Consider the following 20,726-nt stretch of genomic DNA (forward strand, 5'->3'; position numbering starts at 1 on the left):
TGGATGTTTTTATATGCTTTTATATGCTATTTTATATGATTTTGGGACTAACCTATTAACCTAGAGCCCAGTGCCAGTTTCTATTTTTTCCTTGTTTGAGAGTATCGCAGAAAAGGAAAATCAAACGGAGTCCAATTGACCTGAAACTTCATGGAACTTATTTTTGGACCAGAAGAAGCCCACGAAGTATCGGAGATGGACCAGGAGAGTCCCGGGCTGCCCACGAGGGTGGGGGCGCGCCCACCCCCCCCCCCCCCTGGCGCGCCCCCTGCCTCGTGGACAGCCTGGAGATCCACCGACGTACTTCTTCCTCCTATATATACCCATATACCCTAAAAAATTCAAGGAGCAGAATAGATCGGGAGTTCCGCTGCCAGAAGCCTCCGTAGCCACTGAAAACCAATCTAGACCCATTCCGGCACTCTGCCGGAGGGGGAATCCCTCTCCGGTGGCCATCTTCATCATCCCGGCGCTCTCCATGACGAGGAGGGAGTAGTTCTCCCTTAGGGCTGAGGGTATGTACCAGTAGCTATGTGTTTGATCTCCTCTCTTTCTCGTGTTCTTGAGGTGGTACGATCTTGATGTATCGCGAACTTTGCTATTATAGTTGGATCTTATGATGTTCCCCCCCCCCTCTACTCTCTTGTAATGGATTGATTTTTCCCTTTGAAGTTATCTTATCGGATTGAGTCTTTAAGGATTTGAGAACACTTGATGTATGTCTTGTCGTGCTTATCTGTGGTGACAATGGGATATCACGTGATCCACTTGATGTATGTGTTGGTGATCAACTTGCGGGTTCCGCCCATGAACCTATGCATAGGGGTTGGCACACGTTTTCGTCTTGACTCTCTGGTAGAATCTTTGGGGCACTCTTTGAAGTACTTTGTGTTGGTTTGAATAGATGAATCTAAGATTGTGTGATGCATATCGTATAATCATACCCACGGATACTTGAGGTGACATTGGAGTATCTAGGTGACATTAGGGTTTTGGTTGATTTGTGTCTTAAGGTGTTATTCTAGTATGAACTCTATGATAGATTGAACGGAAAGAATAGCTTCATGTTATTTTACTACGGACTCTTGAATAGATCGATCAGAAAGGATAACTTTGAGGTGGTTTCGTACCCTACCATAATCTCTTTGTTTGTTCTCCGCTATTAGTGACTTTGGAGTGACTCTTTGTTGCATGTTGAGGGATAGTTATATGATCCAATTATGTTATTATTGTTGAGGGAACTTACACTAGCGAAAGTATGAACCCTAGGCCTTGTTTCAACACATTGCAATACCGTTTACGCTCACTTTTATCATTAGTTACCTTGCTGTTTTTATATTTTCAGATTACAAATACCCATATCTACTATCCATATACCACTTGTATCACCATCTCTTCGACGAACTAGTGCACCTATACAATTTACCATTGTATTGGGTGTGTTGGGGACACAAGAGACTCTTTGTTATTTGGTTGCAGGGTTGCTTGAGAGAGACCATCTTCATCATGTGCCTCCTACGGATTGATAAACCTTAGGTTATCCACTTGAGGGAAATTTGCTACTGTCCTACAAACCTCTGCACTTGGAGGCCCAACAACGTCTACAAGAAGAAGGTTGTGTAGTAGACATCAAGCTCTTTTCTGGCGCCATTGCTGGGGAGGTTAGTGCTTGAATTATATCTTTAGATCTTGCAATCAAATCTTTTGTTTCTTGTTTTAGCACTAGTTTAGTTTATAAAAGAAAACTACAAAAAAATGGAATTGAGTTTCCCTCATACACTTCATCTTTTTAACATCTTTCGTGAGAATGATGGAAAGGAAAATTGTGCTCAAATGCTAGAAGAAGAAGTCTATAAAATGTTTGGCACTAAATCTTCGAATGATGAGCATGATTGCAATGTTGTTAGTGTGAATTCTTTGAATATCCATGATGCTAATGATATGCAAAGCCACAAGCTTGGGGATGCTATGTTTGATGAATATGATATTTTTGTCCCCCAAGTTTTGATGATCAAATTTATTATGATGACAGCATGCCTCCTATTTATGATGATTATATTGATGAAAGTGGGTTTCGAAGAGTGTCAACTTTAGGAAGTAATGATCCCACTATTTCGGAGGGTTTTGAATCTTATTGTGATAATTATGAAAGTGGATTTGGAGAGGTCATGACTTTACTTAGTGATGAATCCACTATTTCGGAAGAGGTTCAAATTGATTATGTGAACAAAGTTGCTATCTATGATGATTATTGTGATTACTTGTATGCTATTAAGAATAATGATAAACATTAAACTTCTCATCATAATTTTAGTTTTCAATTGGATTATGCCTCACATGGTAATTATTTTGTTGAGTTTACTCCCACTATTATTCATGAGAAGAAATTTTCTTATGTGGAGAGTAATAAAATTACTATGCTTGTAGATCATGAAAATAATGCTCTATGTGATGGTTATATTGTTGAATTCATTCATGATGCTACTGAAAATTATTATGAGGGAGGAACATATGCTTGTAGGAATTGCAATAATATCAAGTTTCCTCTCTATGTGCTTAAAGTTTTGAAGTTATGCTTGTTTTGCCCTCCTATGCTAGTTGATTATTGTTCCCATAAGTTGTTTGCTCACAAAATCCCTATGCATAGGAAGTGGGTTAGACTTAAATGTGCTTGTAATATGCTTCATGATGCTCTTGTTATGTTACAATTCTTATCTTTTATGTAAGCATCATTGAAATCATCATGCCTAGCTAGGGGCGTTAAACGATAGCGCTTGTTGGGAGGCAACCCAACTTTATTTTTGTTCCTTGCTTTTTGTTCCTGTTTAGTAATAAATAATTAATCTAGCCTCTGTTTATATGTGGTTTTATGCTTTTAATTAGTGTTTGTGCCAAGTAGAACCTCTCGGAAGACTTGGGAAAAGTCTTTGCGATCATGCTGTAAAAAACAGAAACTTTAGCGCTCACGAGAATTGCTTCCATTTTTTATTGGAGAGTGATATTTAGTTAATTCTTTTTTCATATGATTAATAGATAAATTCCTCGAGTCCAGAAACTTATTTTAGAATATTTGGGGTTCCATAAGTTTGCATTAGTTACAGATTACTACAGACTGTTCTGTTTTTGACAGAATCTGTTTTTCATGTGTTGTTTACTTATTTTGATGAATCTATGGCTAGTAAAAGAGTTTATAAACCATATAGAAGTTGGAATACAGTAGGTTTAACACCAATATAAATAAATAATGAGTTCATTACACTACCTTGAAGTGGTGTTTTGTTTTCTTTCGCTAACGGAGCTTACGAGTTTTCTGTTAAGTTTTGTGTTGTGAAGTTTTCAAGTTTTGGGTAAAGATTCGATAGACTATGAAATAAGGAGTGGCAAGAGCCTAAGCTTGGGGATGCCCAAGGTGCCCCAAGGTAATATTCAAGTACAACCAAGATCCTAAGCTTGGGGATGCCTCGGAAGGCATCCCCTCTTTCGTTTTCGTTCATCGGTAACTTTACTTGGAGCTATATTTTTATTCACCACATGATATGTGTTTTGCTTGGAGCGTCATTTTATTTTATTTTGTTTTGCTTGCTGTTTGAATAAAATACCAAGATCTGAAATTCTTAAATGTTAGAGAGTCTTCATATAGTTGCATAATTATTTGACTATTGATTGATCTTCACTTATATCTTTCGGAGTAGTTTGTTGTTGCTCTAGTGCTTCACTTATATCTTTTAGAGCACGAAGGTGGTTCTATTTTGTAGAAATAATTGATCTCTTATGCTTCACTTATATTATTTTGAGAGTCCTAAACAGCATGGTAATTTTCTTTGGTTATGAATTTAGTCCTAATATGATGGGCATCCAAGAGGGATATAATAAAAACTTTCATATAAAGTGCATTGAATACTATGAGAAGTTTGATACTTGATGATTGTTTTGAGATATGAGGATGGTAATATTAGAGTCATGCTAGTGAGTAGTTATGAATTTGAGAAATACTTGTGTTAAAGTTTGTGATTCTCATAGCATGCACGTATGGTGAACAGTTATGTGATGAAGTCGGAGCATGATTTATTTATTTATTGTCTTCCTTATGAGTGGCGGTCGGGGATGAGCAATGGTCTTTTACTACCAATCTATCCCCCTAGGAGCATGCGCATAGTACTTTGTTTCGATAACTAATAGATTTTTGCAATAAGTATGTGAATTCTTTATGACTAATGTTGAGTCCATAGATTATACGCACTCTCACCCTTCCACCGTTGCTAGCCTCTTTAGTATCGCGCAACTTTGGTCGGTACCTTAAACCCACATTATACCTTCCTCAAAACAGCCACCATACCTACATATCATGGCATTTCCATAGCCATTCCGAGAAATATTGCCATGCAACTTTCCACCGTTCCGTTTATTATGACACGCTTCGTCATTGTCATATTGCTTTGCATGATCATGTAGTTGACATCGTATTTGTGGCAAAGCCACCGTTCATAATTCTTTCATACATGTCACTCATGAGTCATTGCACATCCTGGTACACTGCCGGAGCCATTCATATAGAGTCATATCTTGTTCTAAGTATCGAGTTGTAATCCTTGAGTTGTAAGTAAGTAAAAGTGTGATGATCATCATTATTAGAGCATTGTCCCAGTGAGGAAAGGATGATGGAGACTATGATTCCCCCACAAGTCGGGATGAGACTCTGATCCAAAAAAAAGAGGCCATAAAAAGAGAGAAAAGGCCCAAATAAAAAAACAAAAAAATGAGAGAAAAACAGAGAAGGGGCAATGCTACTATCCTTTTACCACACTTGTGCTTCAAAGGAGCAGCATGATCTTCATGATAGAGAGTCTCCTATGTTGCCACTTTCATATACTAATGGGAATTTTACATTATAGAACTTGGCTTGTATATTCCAATGATGGGCTTCCTCAAAATGCCCTAGGTCTTCGTGAGCAAGCGAGTTGGATGCACACCCACTTAGTTTCTTTTTGAGCTCTCATACACTTATAGCTCTAGTGCATCCGTTGCATGGCAATCCCTACTCACTCACATTGGTATCTATTGATGGGCATCTCCATAGCCCGTTGATACGTGATGTCTACTACACAACCTTCTTCTTGTAGACGTTGTTGGGCCTCCAAGTGCAGAGGTTTGTAGGACAGTAGCAAATTTCCCTCAAGTGGATAACCTAAGGTTTATCAATCCGTAGGAGGCGTAGGACGAAGATGGTCTCTCTCAAGCAACCCTGCAACCAAATAACAAAGAGTCTCTTGTGTCCCCAACACACCCAATACAATGGTAAATTGTATAGGTGCACTAGTTCGGCGAAGAGATGGTGATACAAGTGGTATATGGATAGTAGATAATGGTATTTGTAATATGAAAATATAAAAACAGCAAGGTAACTAATGATAAAAGTGAGCGTAAACGGTATTGCAATGTGTTGAAACAAGGCCTAGGGTTCATACTTTCGCTAGTGTAAGTTCTCTCAACAATAATAACATAATTGGATCATATAACTATCTCTCAACATGCAAAAAAGAGTCACTCCAAAGTCACTAATAGCGGAGAACAAACGAAGAGATTATGGTAGGGTACGAAACCACCTCAAAGTTATTCTTTCCAATCAATCCATTGGGCTATTCCTATAAGTGTCACAAACAACCCTAGAGTTCATACTAGAATAACACCTTAAGACACAAATAAACCAAAACCCTAATGTCACCTAGATACTCCAATATCACCTCAAGTATCTGTGGGTATGATTATATGATATGCATCACACAATCTCAGATTCATCTATTCAACCAACACATAGGACCTCAAAGAGTGCCCCAAAGTTTTTACCGGAGAATCACGATGAAAACGTGTGCCAACCCCTATGCATAGGTTCATGGGCGGAACCCGCAAGTTGATCACCAAAACGTACATCAAGTGAATCACGTGGTATCCCATTGTCACCACAGATACGCACGGCAAGACATACATCAAGTGTTCTCAAATCTTTAAAGACTCAATCCGATAAGATAACTCCAAAGGGGAAACTCAATTCATTACAAGAGAGTAGAGGGGGGAGAAACATAAGATCCAACTATAAGAGCAAAGCTCGCGATACATCAAGATCGTACCACCTCAAGAACACGAGAGAGAGAGAGAGAGAGAGAGATCAAACACATAGCTACTGGTACATACCCTCAGCCCCGAGGGAGAACTACTCCATCCTCGTCATGGAGAGCGCCGGGATGATTAAGATGGCCACCGGAGAAGGATTCCCCCTCCGACAGGGTGCCGGAACGGGTCTAGATTGGTTTTCAGTGGCTACGGAGGCTGCTGGCGGCGGAACTCCCGATCTATTGTGTGTTCTGGAAGTTTTAGGGTACGTGAGTATATATGGGTGCAGGAAGTACGTCGGTGGAGCTTTGGGGGCCCCACGAGGCAGGGGGCGCCCTAGGGGGGCGCCCCCCCCCCACCCTCGTGAGCACCTCCCTTGGCTCCTGACGTGGGGTCCAAGTCCATCCGGTAGCTTTCCTTCCAAAAATAACTTCTCTAGTTGATTTCGTTTCGTTTCAACTCCGTTTGATATTCTTTTTCTTCGAAACACTGAAATAGGCAAAAAAACAACAATTCTGGGCTGGGCCTCCGGTTAATAGGTTAGTCCCAAAAATAATATAAAAGTGGATAATAAAGCCCAATATTGCCCAAAACAGTAGATAACATAGCATGGAGCAATAAAAAATTATAGATACGTTGGAGACGTATCAAGCATCCCCAAGCTTAATTCCTGCTCGTCCTCGAGTAGGTAAATGATAAAAAAAGAATTTTTGATGTGGAATGCTACTTGGCATAATTTCAATGTAATTCTTCTTAATTGTGGTATGAATATTCAGATCCAAAAGATTCAAGACAAAAGTTCATATTGACATAAAAATGATAATACTTCAAGCATACTAACTAAGCAATTATGTCTTCTCAAAATAACATGGCCAAAGAAAGTTCATCCCTACAAAATCATATAGTTTAGTCATGTTTCATTTTCGTCACACAAGAATGCTCTCATCATGCACAACCCCGATGACAAGCCAAGCAATTGTTTCATACTTTAGTAATCTCAAACCTATAAACTTTCACGCAATACATGAGCGCGAGCCATGGATATAGCACTATGGGTGGAATAGAATATAATGAGGGGGGTTATGTGGAGAAGACAAAAAGGAGAAAGTCTCACATCAACGAGGCTAATCAATGGGCTATGGAGATGCCCACCGATTGATGTTAATGCAAGGAGTAGGGATTGCAATGCAACGGATGCACTAGAGCTATAAATGTATGAAAGCTCAACAAAAGAAACTAAGTGGGTGTGCATCCAACTTGCTTGCTCACGAAGACCTAGGGCACTTGAGGAGGCCCATTGTTGGAATATACAAGCCAAGTTCTATAATGAAAAATTCCCACTAGTATATGAAAGTGATAACATGAGAGACTCTCTACTATGAAGATCATGGTGCTACTTTGAAGCACAAGTGTGGTAAAAGGATAGTAACATTGTCCCTTCTCTCTTTTTCTCTCATTTTTTGGGCCTTCTCTCTTTTTTATGGCCTTTCTTTTGTGGGGGCCTTCTCTCTTTTTTTGGCCTTTCTCTTTTTTTTATTCCTCACTTGGGACAATGCTCTAATAATGATGATCATCACACTTCTATTTATTTACAACTCAATGATTACAACTCGATACTAGAACAAAGATGACTCTATGTGAATGCCTCCGGCGGTGTACCGGGATATGCAATGAACCAAGAGTGACATGTATGAAAGAATTATGAATGGTGGCTTTGCCACAAATACTATGTCAACTACATGATCATGCTAAGCAATATGACAATGATGAATGGTGTCATGATGAACGGAATGGTGGAAAGTTGCATGGCAATATATCTCGGAATGGCTATGGAAATGCCATAATAGGTAGGTATGGTGGCTGTTTTGAGGAAGATATAAGGAGGTTTATGTGTGAAAGAGCGTATCATATCACGGGGTTTGGATGCACCGGCGAAGTTTGCGCCAACTCTCAATGTGAGAAAGGGCAATGCACGGTACCGAAGAGGCTAGCAAGGATGGAAGGGTGAGAGTGCGTATAATCCATGGACTCAACATTAGTCATAAAGAACTCACATACTTATTGCAAAAATCTACAAGTCATCAAAAACCTCGGCACTACGCGCATGCTCCTAGGGGGATAGATTGGTAGGAAAAGACCATCGCTCGTCCCCGACCGCCACTCATAAGGAAGACAATCAAATAACACCTCATGTTTCAAATTTGTTACACAATGTTTACCATACGTGCATGCTATGGGACTTGCAAACTTCAACACAAGCATTTCTCAATTTCACAACTACTCAACTAGCACAACTTTGATATTATTACCCCCATATCTCAAAACAATCATCAAGCATCAAACTTCTCTTAATATTCAACGCACTCATAAGAAAGTTTTATTATTCTTGAATACCTAGCATATTAGGATTTTAAGCAAATTACCATGCTATTAAGACTCTCAAAATAATCTAAGTGAAGCATGAGAGTTCATCTATTTCTTCAAAATAAAACTACCACCATGCTCTAAAAGATATAAGTGAAGCACTAGAGCAAATGACAAACTGCTCCAAAAGATATAAGTCAAGATCAATGAGTAGTTGAATAATTATGCAACTATGTGAAGACTCTCTAACATTTAAGAATTTCAGATCTTGGTATTTTATTCAAACATCAAGCAAAGCAAAATAAAATGACATTTTTATAATGGCAAATATCATGTGAAGAAGCAAAAACTTAGGATCAACCGAAACTAACCGATAGTTGTTGAAGAAGAAAGGTGGGATGCCAACCGGGGCATCCCCAAGCTTAGATGCTTGAGACTTCTTGAAATATTATCTTGGGATGCCTTGGGCATCCCCAAGCTTGAGCTTTTGTGTCTCCTTAATTCCTCTCATATCACAGTCTCCCTAAATCTCAAAAGCTTCATCCACACAAAACTCAACAAGGACTCGTGAGATAAGTTAGTATAAACCATTGCAAAAACCTTATAATACTCTACTGTAGAAAATCACTAAAAGTATTATTCAACATTGCATACTAAATGCCTCTGCATATTTAATAGTACTATCCTCAAATAGAATCATTAAAGAAGCAAACATATGCAAACAATGCAAACATAACAGCAATCTGCCTAAACAGGATAGTCTGTAAAGAATGCTGCAACATCCATACTTCCATAGCTCCAAAAATTATGAAAGAAAATTCCCACTGTAGTAAATTTATCATATCTTAATATGCAAAAGGTTTCAACATTTTATCACATTCTGACTTTTCTAGGGAATTATTGCAACAGCGGTAAACTTTCTGTTTTCAAACAGCAACATGTATACTTGTAACATAGGCATAGTAAAGGCTATCAATGCCACTTTTATTGAAATAAAAGATGAAAAACATTGTTCTAAATAAAAGAAAGTAAAACCTAACAAAATAAATTTACGCTCCAAGCAAAACACATATCATGTGGCGAATAAAAATATAGCTCTAAGTAAAGTTACCGATGAATAAAGACGAAAGAGGGGATGCCTTCCGGGGCATCCCCAAGCTTAGGCTCTTGGTTGTCCTTGAATATTACCTTGGGGTGCCTTGGGCATCCCCAATATTAGGCTCTTACGACTCCTTATTCCATAGTCCAATGAATCTTTACCCAAAACTTGAAAACTTCACAACACAAAACTTAACAGAAAACTCGTAAGCTCCGTTAGCGAAAGAAAACAAAACACTACTTCAAGGTACTGTAATTAACTCATTATTTATTTATATTGGTGTTAAAACTACTGTATTCAAAATTCTATATGTTTTATAAACTCTTTTACTAGCCATAGATTCATCAAAATAAGCAAACAACACACAAAAAACAGAATCTGTCAAAAACAGAACAGTCTGTAGTAATCTGAATCAAACGTATACTTATGGAACTCATAAAACTCTAAAATAAATTGCTGGACCTGAGGAATTTATCTATTAATAATCTGCAAAAATAATTAACTAAATAGCACTCTCCAAATAAAAATGGCAACAATTCTCGTGAGCGCTAAAGTTTCTGTCTTTTACAGCATGATCAACAAGACTTCTCCCAAGTCTTCCCAAAGGTTCTACTTGGCACAGACACTAATTAAAAGCATTAAACCACATATAAACAGAGGCTAGACGAATTATTTATTACTAAACAGGAGAAAAAAAGCAAGAAACGAAAATAAAGTTGGGTTGCCTCCCAACAAGCGCTATCGTTTAACGCCCTAGCTAGGCTTGATGATTTCAACGATGCTCACATAAAAGATAAGAATTGAAACATAAAGAGAGCATCATGAAGAATATGACTAGCACATTTAAGTCTAACCCACTTCCTATGCATAGGTATTTTGTGAGCAAACAACTTGTGGGAACAAGAATCAACTTGCATAGGAAGGTAAAACAAGCATAACTTCAAAACTTTAAGCACATAGAGAGGAAAATTAATATTATTGCAATTCCTACAAGCATAAATTCCTCCCTCATAATAATTTTAAGTAGTATAATGAATTAATTCAACAATATAACCAGCACCTAAAGCATTATTTTCATGATCTACAAGCATAGAAATTTTATTACTCTCCACATAAGCAAATTTCTTCTCAATCGGAATAGTGGGAGTATCATAAGAGACTTGAATACTATAAATTGTTTCCACATTAAAAGAGTAATGTTCAGAAAAAGGGTAATCATAATCATGACAAGTTTTATAAATATAATCATCACTACTTTTTCTAGCATAAGTATCATCACAATAATCATCATAAGTAGGAGGCATGCTATCATCATTATAAATTTGCATATCAAAACTTGGGAGACTAAAAATATCATCTTCATTAAACGTAGCATCCCCAATCTTGGGACAAACATTAATTTCAGCAAATATATTCTCAAAAACATCATCTTCATCAAACCTACCATCCCCAAGCTTGGGCCTTTTCATATCATAAGCATAATCGCTCTCATCATTAATAGTATGGATAGCACCAATAGTATAGCAATTATCATATTCTTCCAAGCAAGTGCCAAAAAGATTTTCAAGATCATAAGAAGTATCATTATCTTCCACGATTATATTTTCATGAGGCACAATCGTAATAGGAGCAGCATTATTTGGGAGAGATATCTTTTTACCTCTCTTCCTTTTTCTTTTCTTCTATTTCACCACATCATGTGTGGGTTCAATCCTCTTTTTGGAGCTCCTTATTAATGAGATTGGTTGAATAGGAGGCTCCTCCTCGTTACTTGATTCATCATAAGAAATAATAGGAGGGTATTGTGAAGCCTCTTCCCTTTCATTAGTATTCTCTTCATCTTCTATTTGTTTTGTTTTCTTTATGTAGTTGATAATATAAGGATTTTCAATACAATTCAGCGCACAATACATATAAATTTCCTCTAGATCAAAGCCAAGAAGTTTGTAACGGGCAAATTCTGGAAGATGATTAGTTAAACGTTTCATTTCTTCATAACTCATAAGCAAATTGAGTTCATTATAATGTGCAAGGGAAATCAAGTCATCACAAATTTTGGACATGATACGATCATGAAACAATTTGCATTGGGTATTGAAATGATCATGTTCATTGCAAAGCTCACAAGTATGGCCAAGATAATTTAAATTTTCAACACATTCATCTAGCTCTTCTTGCAACAATTTAGTTTCTAAGTGCTTATGCCTCTTGCAATATCTATCTTCCCTATTTGGTGTGTACTTACAAACCCAATGCATTCCACAAAAATTGACATGTTTATAGGAGACATTTTCATCATAACTAGTGCAATCATCATTAGTATCATGGATATTCAAAGAATTCGTACTAACAATATTGCAATCATGCTCATCATTCACATATTTAGTGCCAAACATTTTATAGATTTCTTCTTCTAGCACTTGAGCATAATTTTCCTTTCCATCATACTTACGAAAGATATTAAAAAGGTGAAGCGTATGAGACAAACTCAATTCCATTTTTTATAGTTTTCTTTTATAAACTAAACTAGTGATAAAACAAGAAACTAAAAGACTCGATTGCAAGATCTAAAGATATACCTTCAAGCACTCACCTCCCCGGCAACGGCGCCAGAAAAGAGCTTGATGTCTACTACACAACCTTCTTCTTGTAGACGTTGTTGGGCCTCCAAGTGCAGAGGTTTGTAGGACAGTAGCAAATTTCCCTCAAGTGGATGACCTAAGGTTTATCAATCCGTAGGAGGCGTAGGATGAAGATGGTCTCTCTCAAGCAACCCTGCAACCAAATAACAAAGAGTCTCTTGTGTCCCCAACACACCCAATACAATGGTAAATTGTATAGGTGCACTAGTTCGGCGAAGAGATGGTGATACAAGTGGTATATGGATAGTAGATATGGGTATTTGTAATCTGAAAATATAAAAACAGCAAGGTAACTAATGATAAAAGTGAGCGTAAACGGTATTGCAATGTGTTGAAACAAGGCCTAGGGTTCATACTTTCGCTAGTGTAAGTTCCCTCAACAATAATAACATAATTGGATCATATAACTATCCCTCAACATGTAACAAATAGTCACTCCAAAGTCACTAATAGCGGAGAACAAACAAAGAGATTATGGTAGGGTACGAAACCACCTCAAAGTTATTCTTTCCAATCAACCCGTTGGGCTATTCCTATAAGTGTCACAAACAGCCCTAGAGTTCGTACTAGAATAACACCTTAAGACACAAATCAACCAAAACCCTAATGTCACCTAGATACTCCAATATCACCTCAGGTATCCGTGGGTATGATTATACGATATGCATCACACAATCTCAGATTCATCTATTCAAGCAACACATAGGACCTCAAAGAGTGCCCCAAAGTTTCTACCAGAGAATCACGATGAAAACGTGTGCCAACCCCTATGCATAGGTTCATGGGTGGAACCCGCAAGTTGATCACCAAAACATACATCAAGTGAATCACGTGGTATCCCATTGTCACCACAGATACGCACGGCAAGACATACATCAAGTGTTCTCAAATCTTTAAAGACTCAATCCGATAAGATAACTCCAAAGGGGAAACTCAATTCATTACAAGAGAGTATAGGGGGAGGAGAAACATAAGATCCAACTATAATAGCAAAGCTCGCGATACATCAAGATCGTACCACCCCAAGAACATGAGAGAGAGAGAGAGAGAGAGAGAGATAGAGAGAGATCAAACACATAGCTACTGGTACATACCCTTAGCCCCGAGGGAGAACTACTCCCTCCTCATCATGGAGAGCGCCGGGATGATGAAGATGGCCACCGGAGAAGGATCCCCCCCCCGGCAGGGTGCCGGAACGGGTCTAGATTGGTTTTCGATGGCTACGGAGGCTTCTGGCGGCGGAACTCCCGATCTATTGTGTGTTCTGGAAGTTTTAGGGTACGTGAGTATATATGGGTGCAGGAAGTACGTCGGTGGAGCTTCGGGGGGCCCATGAGGCAGGGGCGCGCGCCCCCACCCTCATGAGCACCTCCCTTGGATCCTGACATGGGGTCCAAGTCCATCCGGTAGCTTTCCTTCCAAAAATAACTTCTGGAGTTGATTTCGTTCTGTTTTGACTTTGTTTGATATTCCTTTTCTTCGAAACACTGAAATAGGCAAAAAAACAGCAATTCTGGGCTGGGCCTCCGGTTAATAGGTTAGTCCCAAAAATAATATAAAAGTGGATAATAAAGCCCAATATTGCCCAAAACAGTAGATAACATAGCATGGAGAAATAAAAAATTATAGATACGTTGGAGGCATATCAATACGCCTAGTTGATGTGGGACTATCTTCTCCTTTTTGTCTTCTCCACAACCACCATTCTATTCCACCTATAGTGCTATGTCCATGGCTCACGCTCATGTATTGCGTGAAGATTGAAAAAAGTTTGAGAACATCAAAAGTATGAAATAATTGCTTGGCTTGTCATCGGGGTTGTGCATGATTTAAATATTTTGTGTGATGAAGATAGAGCATATGCAGACTATATGATTTTGTAGGGATATCTTTCTTTGGCCATGTTATTTTGAGAAGACATGATTACTTTGTTAGTATGCTTGAAGTATTATTATTTTTATGTCAATATTAAACTTTTGTCTTGAATCTTATGGATCTGAATATTCTTGCCACAATAAAGAGAACTACATGGATAAATATGTTAGGTAGCATTCCACATCAAAAATTATGTTTTTATCATTTACCTAGTCGAGGACGAGCAGGAATTAAGCTTGGGGATGCTGATACGTCTCCAACATATCTATAATTTTTTATTGTTCCATGCTATTATATTATCAACCTTGGATGTTTTATATGCATTTATATGCTATTTTATATAATTTTTGGGACTAACCTATTAACCTAGAGCCCAGTGCCAGTTTCTGTTTTTTTTGCTCGTTTTAGAGTATCGCGGAAAAGGAAAATCAAACGGAGTCCAATTGACCTGAAACTTCACGGAACTTTTTTTTGGACCAGAAGAAGCCCGCGGAGTATCGGAGATGGACCGGGAGAGTCCCGGGCTGCCCACAAGGGTGGGGGCGCGCCCCCCCCCCCCCCCCCCCCCCCGGGCGTGCCCCCTGCCTCGTGGACAGCCCGGAGATCCACCGACGTACTTCTTCCTCCTATATATACCCATATACCCTAAAAACTTCGAGGAGCAGAATAGATCGGGAGTTCCGCCGCCAGAAGCCTCCGTAGCCACCGAAAACCAATCTAGACCCGTTCCGGCACCCTGCCGGAGGGGGAATCCCTCTCTGGTGGCCATCTTCATCATCTCGGCGCTCTCCATGACGAGGAGGGAGTAGTTCTCCCTCGGGGCTGAGGGTATGTACCAATAGTTATGTGTTTGATCTCTCTCTCTCTCTCTCTCTCTCGTGTTCTTGAGGTGGTACGATCTTGATGTATCGTGAGCTTTGCTATTATAGTTGGATCTTATGATGTTTCTCCCCCTCTACTCTCTTGTAATGGATTGAGTTTTCCCTTTGAAGTTATCTTATCGGATCGAGTCTTTAAGGATTTGAGAACACTCGATGTATGTCTTGTCGTGCTTATCTTTGGTGACAATGGGATATCACGTGATCCACTTGATGTATGTTTTGGTGATCAACTTGCGGGTTCCGCCCATGAACCTATGCATAGGGGTTGGCACACGTTTTCGTCTTGACTCCCCGGTAGAATCTTTGGGGCACTCTTTGAAGTACTTTGTGTTGGTTTGAATAGATGAATCTGAGATTGTGTGATGCATATCGTATAATCATACCCACGGATACTTGAGGTGACATTGGAGTATCTAGGTGACATTAGGGTTTTGGTTGATTTGTGTCTTAAGGTGTTATTCTAGTACGAACTCTATAATAGATTGAACAGAAAGAATAACTTCATGTTATTTTACTACGGACTCTTGAATAGATCGATCAGAAAGGATAACTTTGAGGTGGTTTCGTACCCTACCATAATCTTTTCGTTTGTTCTTCGCTATTAGTGACTTTGGAGTGACTCTTTGTTGCATGTTGAGGGATATTTATATGATCCAATTATGTTATTATTGTTGAGAGAGCTTGCACTAGTGAAAGTATGAACCCTAGGCCTTGTTTCAACGCATTGCAATACCATTTACGCTCACTTTTATCATTAGTTACCTTGCTGTTTTTATATTTTCAGATTACAAAAACCTTTATCTACCATCCATATACCACTTGTATCACCATCTCTTCGCCGAACTAGTGCATCTATACAATTTACCATTGTATTGGGCGTGTTGGGGACACAAGATACTCTTTGTTATTTGGTTGCAGGGTTGCTTGAGAGAGACCATCTTCATCCTATGCCTCCTACGGATTGATAAACCTTAGGTCATCCACTTGAGGGAAATTTGCTACTGTCCTACGAACCTCTGCACTTGGAGACCCAACAACGTCTACAAGAAGAAGGTTGTGTAGTAGACATCAGAGAGTGGTGTCTCCTAGATTGGTTAGGTGTCACTTGGGAGCCTCCGTCAAGATTGTGGAGTTGAACCAAGGAGTTTGTACAGGCAAGGAGATCGCCTACTTCGTGAAGATCTACCCTAGTGAGGCAAGTCCTTCGTGGGCGATGGCCATGGTGGGATAGACAAGGTTGCTTCTTCGTGGACCCTTCGTGGGTGGAGCCCTCCGTGGAGTTGCGTAACTGTTACCCTTCGTGGGTTGAAGTCTTCATCAACGTGGATGTACGATAGCACCACCTATCGGAACCACGCCAAAAATCTCCGTGTCTACATTGCGTTTGCTCCCTCCAAACTCCTCCCTTTACGTTCATGTGCAATGTTTTACATTCTGCTGCTATACTCTTAGAGTTGCATGTGTAGGTTGTTTACTTAACTAGTGCTAAATTGCTAAAATCTGCCAAGACTTAAAATTGGGAAAATACTAGATTTTTATTTGGTTAAATAGTCTAATCACCCTCCGTCTAGACATACTTTTGATCCTACAGCAGCCCATGCAACCAGTCAAAACGCGAAGACATAGTGAGGCTCAGTTCTTTTGTCAGAATCTGGGGATTCTCCCACTTGTAAAACAAATGAGTCTTAAAGATTCTGAAAGAAGCTGTGTAGGGGTCGGATTCTGGGAGAATCCCCATATTCTGGCAAAAGAACTGGGCCTCAGATCTTCTTACACCATGTTCCCTCCAGTAACACTCATCAAGCTTCCAATAGACATTGTCTATGTCCTTCCTTATTGTGCAAACCTGCCCACTGCGTCACGGCAAGTTCAACCACAGTTTTACCAAGGCAAAAGACTGGAAAAAAAAACCTTGACTTCATAGTTGAAATCTAAAATGAACCCTGAACTTTAAATCCTTGAAATCAGCACCTTGTCTTACATAATCCCGGTATATCCCGGCCCTTTTTGGCTGAGAAGGTGTTTGTCTCCACTGGGATTACACAAATGGTAAAGAGAGGGGGGGGGGGGATCAAGGCCAGCTGGTCTAAACATGGTCATGATCTGTACAAACGTTGCTGGTCTTTTTACGCACAAGCACACCATACCACTTCTTTCCTTGCTGCTCTAAACGTGTTGATTTGTTCTACACTCGCACAAATGGTAGCGATCGGAAGGCTTTTTTGCAAAAATAAAGATACATAAAAAACACATTTGGACTTGTACGTGTGACATGATAGGAAAAACTCATTAAAAAAATGAGCGCTTATAGGCGCCGGCGCGCCGGCCGAAAGTTCTGGCCGGTCGAGCCCAAGCCGTTGGATGTGAGCCATGCAGCCATTGGATCCAGACAAGAGAAAATCAAATCGCCCCCAACTTCTTCTTCCTCAGGCTGTCGGGCTGGATCCCCACGTCCCGCTCAGGGAGCGCGGCGTCGCGCCTCCTGTCCAGGTCGCAGCCCGGGAGAAGCGGGAGGGGATGCGCGCGTGAAGGCTGAGGTAGGGGATGGAGGCATATAGGAGAGAAGGCGTGTCACGCGGGGCCACTGCGTATTGCAGGTTGGACCAACGTGGTGTGCGAGCCGGCCGAAAGTTCGGTCGGCGCACCGCGCCTAACGTTTACCTAAAAAATTCTTTAATTTCAACTAAAACTAGCTTCCTCAATTTTACTCATGACTAACACACACACACGCATTTATGCTCACCCGCCAGAGCTGTCAAACCAGCATCGGGAGACGATGGCTGCGGTTGTCATAGACCGGAGCCATCACGAACCGGAGCAGATCGAGTCAGAGACGACGCTTCCCATGAAGCTCCGGCAGGCAGCGAGGAGCCGCCGCCGCAGCGCCGCCGCCCACGCAATCGTGGAAGGCCTCCCATCTTTATCTGTCAGTGTCGACTGCCACACAGGCCACACCACGTGCCACCAACCGATCGAGGTCGCTGCCCCGAGAACCGATTCGCCAGCCGCCGCCCCGTCGTGTGAGCCCGCGCCCGCAGTGCCCACGTCCGCGCACCACGCATGCTACGCGCATCGTACACGCTCGCCCGCACCTGGCGCCAACTCCTCACGGCGACCATGCTCCTTCACGGCAGAGCGCCCCGCAACGCCCTAGCCCCGTGAGAGGAAAGAAACGGAGTGCCTCACCGCCGCCGGTACCACATGGGCTTTGCCCGGCGGCTCCTACCGATGGCGGTGAGGGGAGGGAGATCTGGGTAGGAGGTAGTTCCCCCGGCGGCTAGGGTTCTGCCCGGGTCGCCCGCGGGGTCCTGTTATCGATTACACTCCATTTGTTTGTCAGTTTCGAGATATAGCAATCTAGTAGGAGATGAACTATGCACAAGATTGAGAAATTTTACACCATTACTAATTGTCGATGAAACATGGTGAAACATGCACGTTCCTTCACACAACTACGTATTTGGCTTGGCTAGCTAGCTAGCAACAATGGAGCTTGCGTGCACAGGGCAGAAGACTGAACGGCCAGTGATTGAGCACACGTACGCGGTACTCACGCCTACATGCACTAAAGATTGAACAGCCACTTCGGTAAGTCTCCATCTATCCCACTGCAAAACTATTCGGTTTTCTCTAATCTCTGTTACATGTGCAATCCTGACGGGGACAAACGCCTCCTCAGCCAGAAAGGGTTGGGATAAACCGGGATTAGATAAGACGGGGTGCTAATTTTAGGGATTTGGAGTTTAGGGTTCATTTAAGACTTCGACTACGAAATCAATGTTTTTTTCAGACTTTTTTCTTTTACCAATATCCAAACTGATCTCTTATAAACCAGGCAAGATAATACCCAGAGCCAGAGGAGTACTACCACACCAGAATCACGCCAGAAATCTGTGTCAGTCCCATTGCCAATACCAACTTTTCCCCCTTTCAAATAGTAGATGCTTTTGATATAAGTAGTTTTTGTGTCTTCTAAAGATAAATATATTTTTCTAACAGTGACTTGTACAGTGCACACATGCACGATATACATGCACCCTCCTTCACGGTCACTTGTAGCATGGTCAAATACACAAGACGTCTTTCTTCAAAAATAAAAATAAAATACACAAGGCGTCAAGACCCCATCAAATCAGAAGCGCGCAAGACGCTTGGTCATATCCCGTTGGAAAAAATTGTAGCTGCAGTGAGCTAGCCATCGACTTATCATGATCGCAACTGACACTGACATGAATGCACTGTTATGAACATAACAATCCAAGGAAGTCTTCCAGACAGACAAGGGAAATTAAACTAAGGATCACAAGCGTGCAGTTGCTCCTACCCGGCCATAAACAAAGCGGAGTGGATCGAACGATCCAAAGCTGCACTGATTGCTGTTAGTTTGTCACATGTACGTAAATTAATGTGCGTCCGAACAAGAACAATCACACCACACGGCCTCCGTCGATCAGTCGCTCACAAGTCCCAACTGTTCAAAAATTTACACTTATTTCGAACGAATTATTACAGGCTCCAATGTCTGAACAATGGGCGACATGCCGCCGCACATGGCAGAGGATCCAGTTCAGAAGATTTGGAGGATGTCCTGGATGAAGACGTTGCAGAGCGGGCAGTTGCCGCGGGCGTGCCGGAGCTCGCGGGAGCAGAGGCGGCAGAAGGTGTGGCCGCACGGGATGAAGGCCGCGCCCTTGTGCCGCACCATGCACACGCAGCACACCTGCGCCTCCTCCTCTTCTTCCTCTTCGTGCCGGTCACCGTGGCCGTCCTCGTCGTTGACATCGACCATGCCGCACTGGGTCACGCCGCCGTCCTCGTCAGCTTCCAAGTGGATGTCCGTCTGCTCCAGCAGCGCCATCAGTGACGTCGACGCCGCCGCCACCGGCGGAGGCTCGTCGTTGTGTCCGTCCTCCTCTTCTACGTCGTTCTCCTCGTCGTCGTCGACCACGGCGCGCGGGGACGGGGCGCGGGTGAAGGCCACGGCCACCGATCCCTCGCCGGGGGACGGGTGGTACTTGTAGCTGCTTCTCGGGGAGGCTCTGCTCGCCACGGCGCGGGGAGGCTTGGCCGTCGACCCTGTCGCGTGCCACGCGCCCGCGGCGCGACGGACCCAGAGCCGGTGGGGCAGCGGCCTCCAGTTGATCGCACCGCCAGAGCCGCCCTCGCCTCGAACGTCCCGGTCGATGGCGTCCATGAGCGTGCACGGCCTGTCTTCTGCGCTGTCGTCGTCGTCGTCGTCCGGGATCCTGAGGAAGTCGCGGATGGCCGGTTCGGCGGGCGTGGAGAGCTGCTCCTTGAGCGTCATGGCGCGCCGCAGCTCCGGCCGCCGGTCCATCGGCAGGCCCCGATCGCCGGCGCGGCGTCTCCTTCGCGTCGGGGGTGGTGACCGCGGTGGTTGAGAGAGGACAGAGAGGCGGGCTGCGGTTGCGCGCGAGTGGGGAGGACGGGAGACGCCGTGGACTGGAGCGGGCCTCGCGGGGTTTTTAAACCCTGGAACGCAATTACCGCAAAGGCGCGCGGATGGGAGCGAAATTACGCCGGGTGCCACGCTAAGTCAGACTTACGACGGGCACCTGGCTTCCACTATGTTACTGGGCAGTGGAGTAATTTGCCCACTTGATGTCCTAAAATTTGACGACGGAATCACCGGAGGTCTGGAAAACTATTTCGAAATCCTGTACTTGCTAGTTTGGCCACTTGTCATCTAAATTTTGACGACGGAATAGCCGGAGGTCAGGAAAACTATTCTGAAAATCG

The 20,726-nt window shown here is 42.1% G+C and overlaps 1 protein-coding gene across 1 annotated transcript; it reads right to left on the reverse strand.

The window, feature by feature from the left end:
• Nucleotides 1-19,443: 19,443 nt before the first annotated feature.
• LOC123059009 (uncharacterized) lies at nt 19,444-20,415 on the reverse strand. The gene has a single exon (XM_044481672.1). It carries the CDS (start codon nt 20,302-20,304, stop codon nt 19,537-19,539), a length of 768 nt encoding a protein of 255 aa, XP_044337607.1. The 5' UTR covers nt 20,305-20,415; the 3' UTR covers nt 19,444-19,536.
• Nucleotides 20,416-20,726: the final 311 nt, after the last annotated feature.

The sequence above is a fragment of the Triticum aestivum genome, chromosome 3A (genome assembly GCF_018294505.1).
Source record: "Triticum aestivum cultivar Chinese Spring chromosome 3A, IWGSC CS RefSeq v2.1, whole genome shotgun sequence".
NCBI classification, from domain to species: Eukaryota; Viridiplantae; Streptophyta; class Magnoliopsida; order Poales; family Poaceae; genus Triticum; species Triticum aestivum.

What these genes read in the sequence shown, in the direction of transcription:
- LOC123059009 (XM_044481672.1), bottom strand. Translation starts at nt 20,304, where the DNA reads ATGGACCGGCGGCCGGAGCTGCGGCGCGCCATGACGCTCAAGGAGCAG.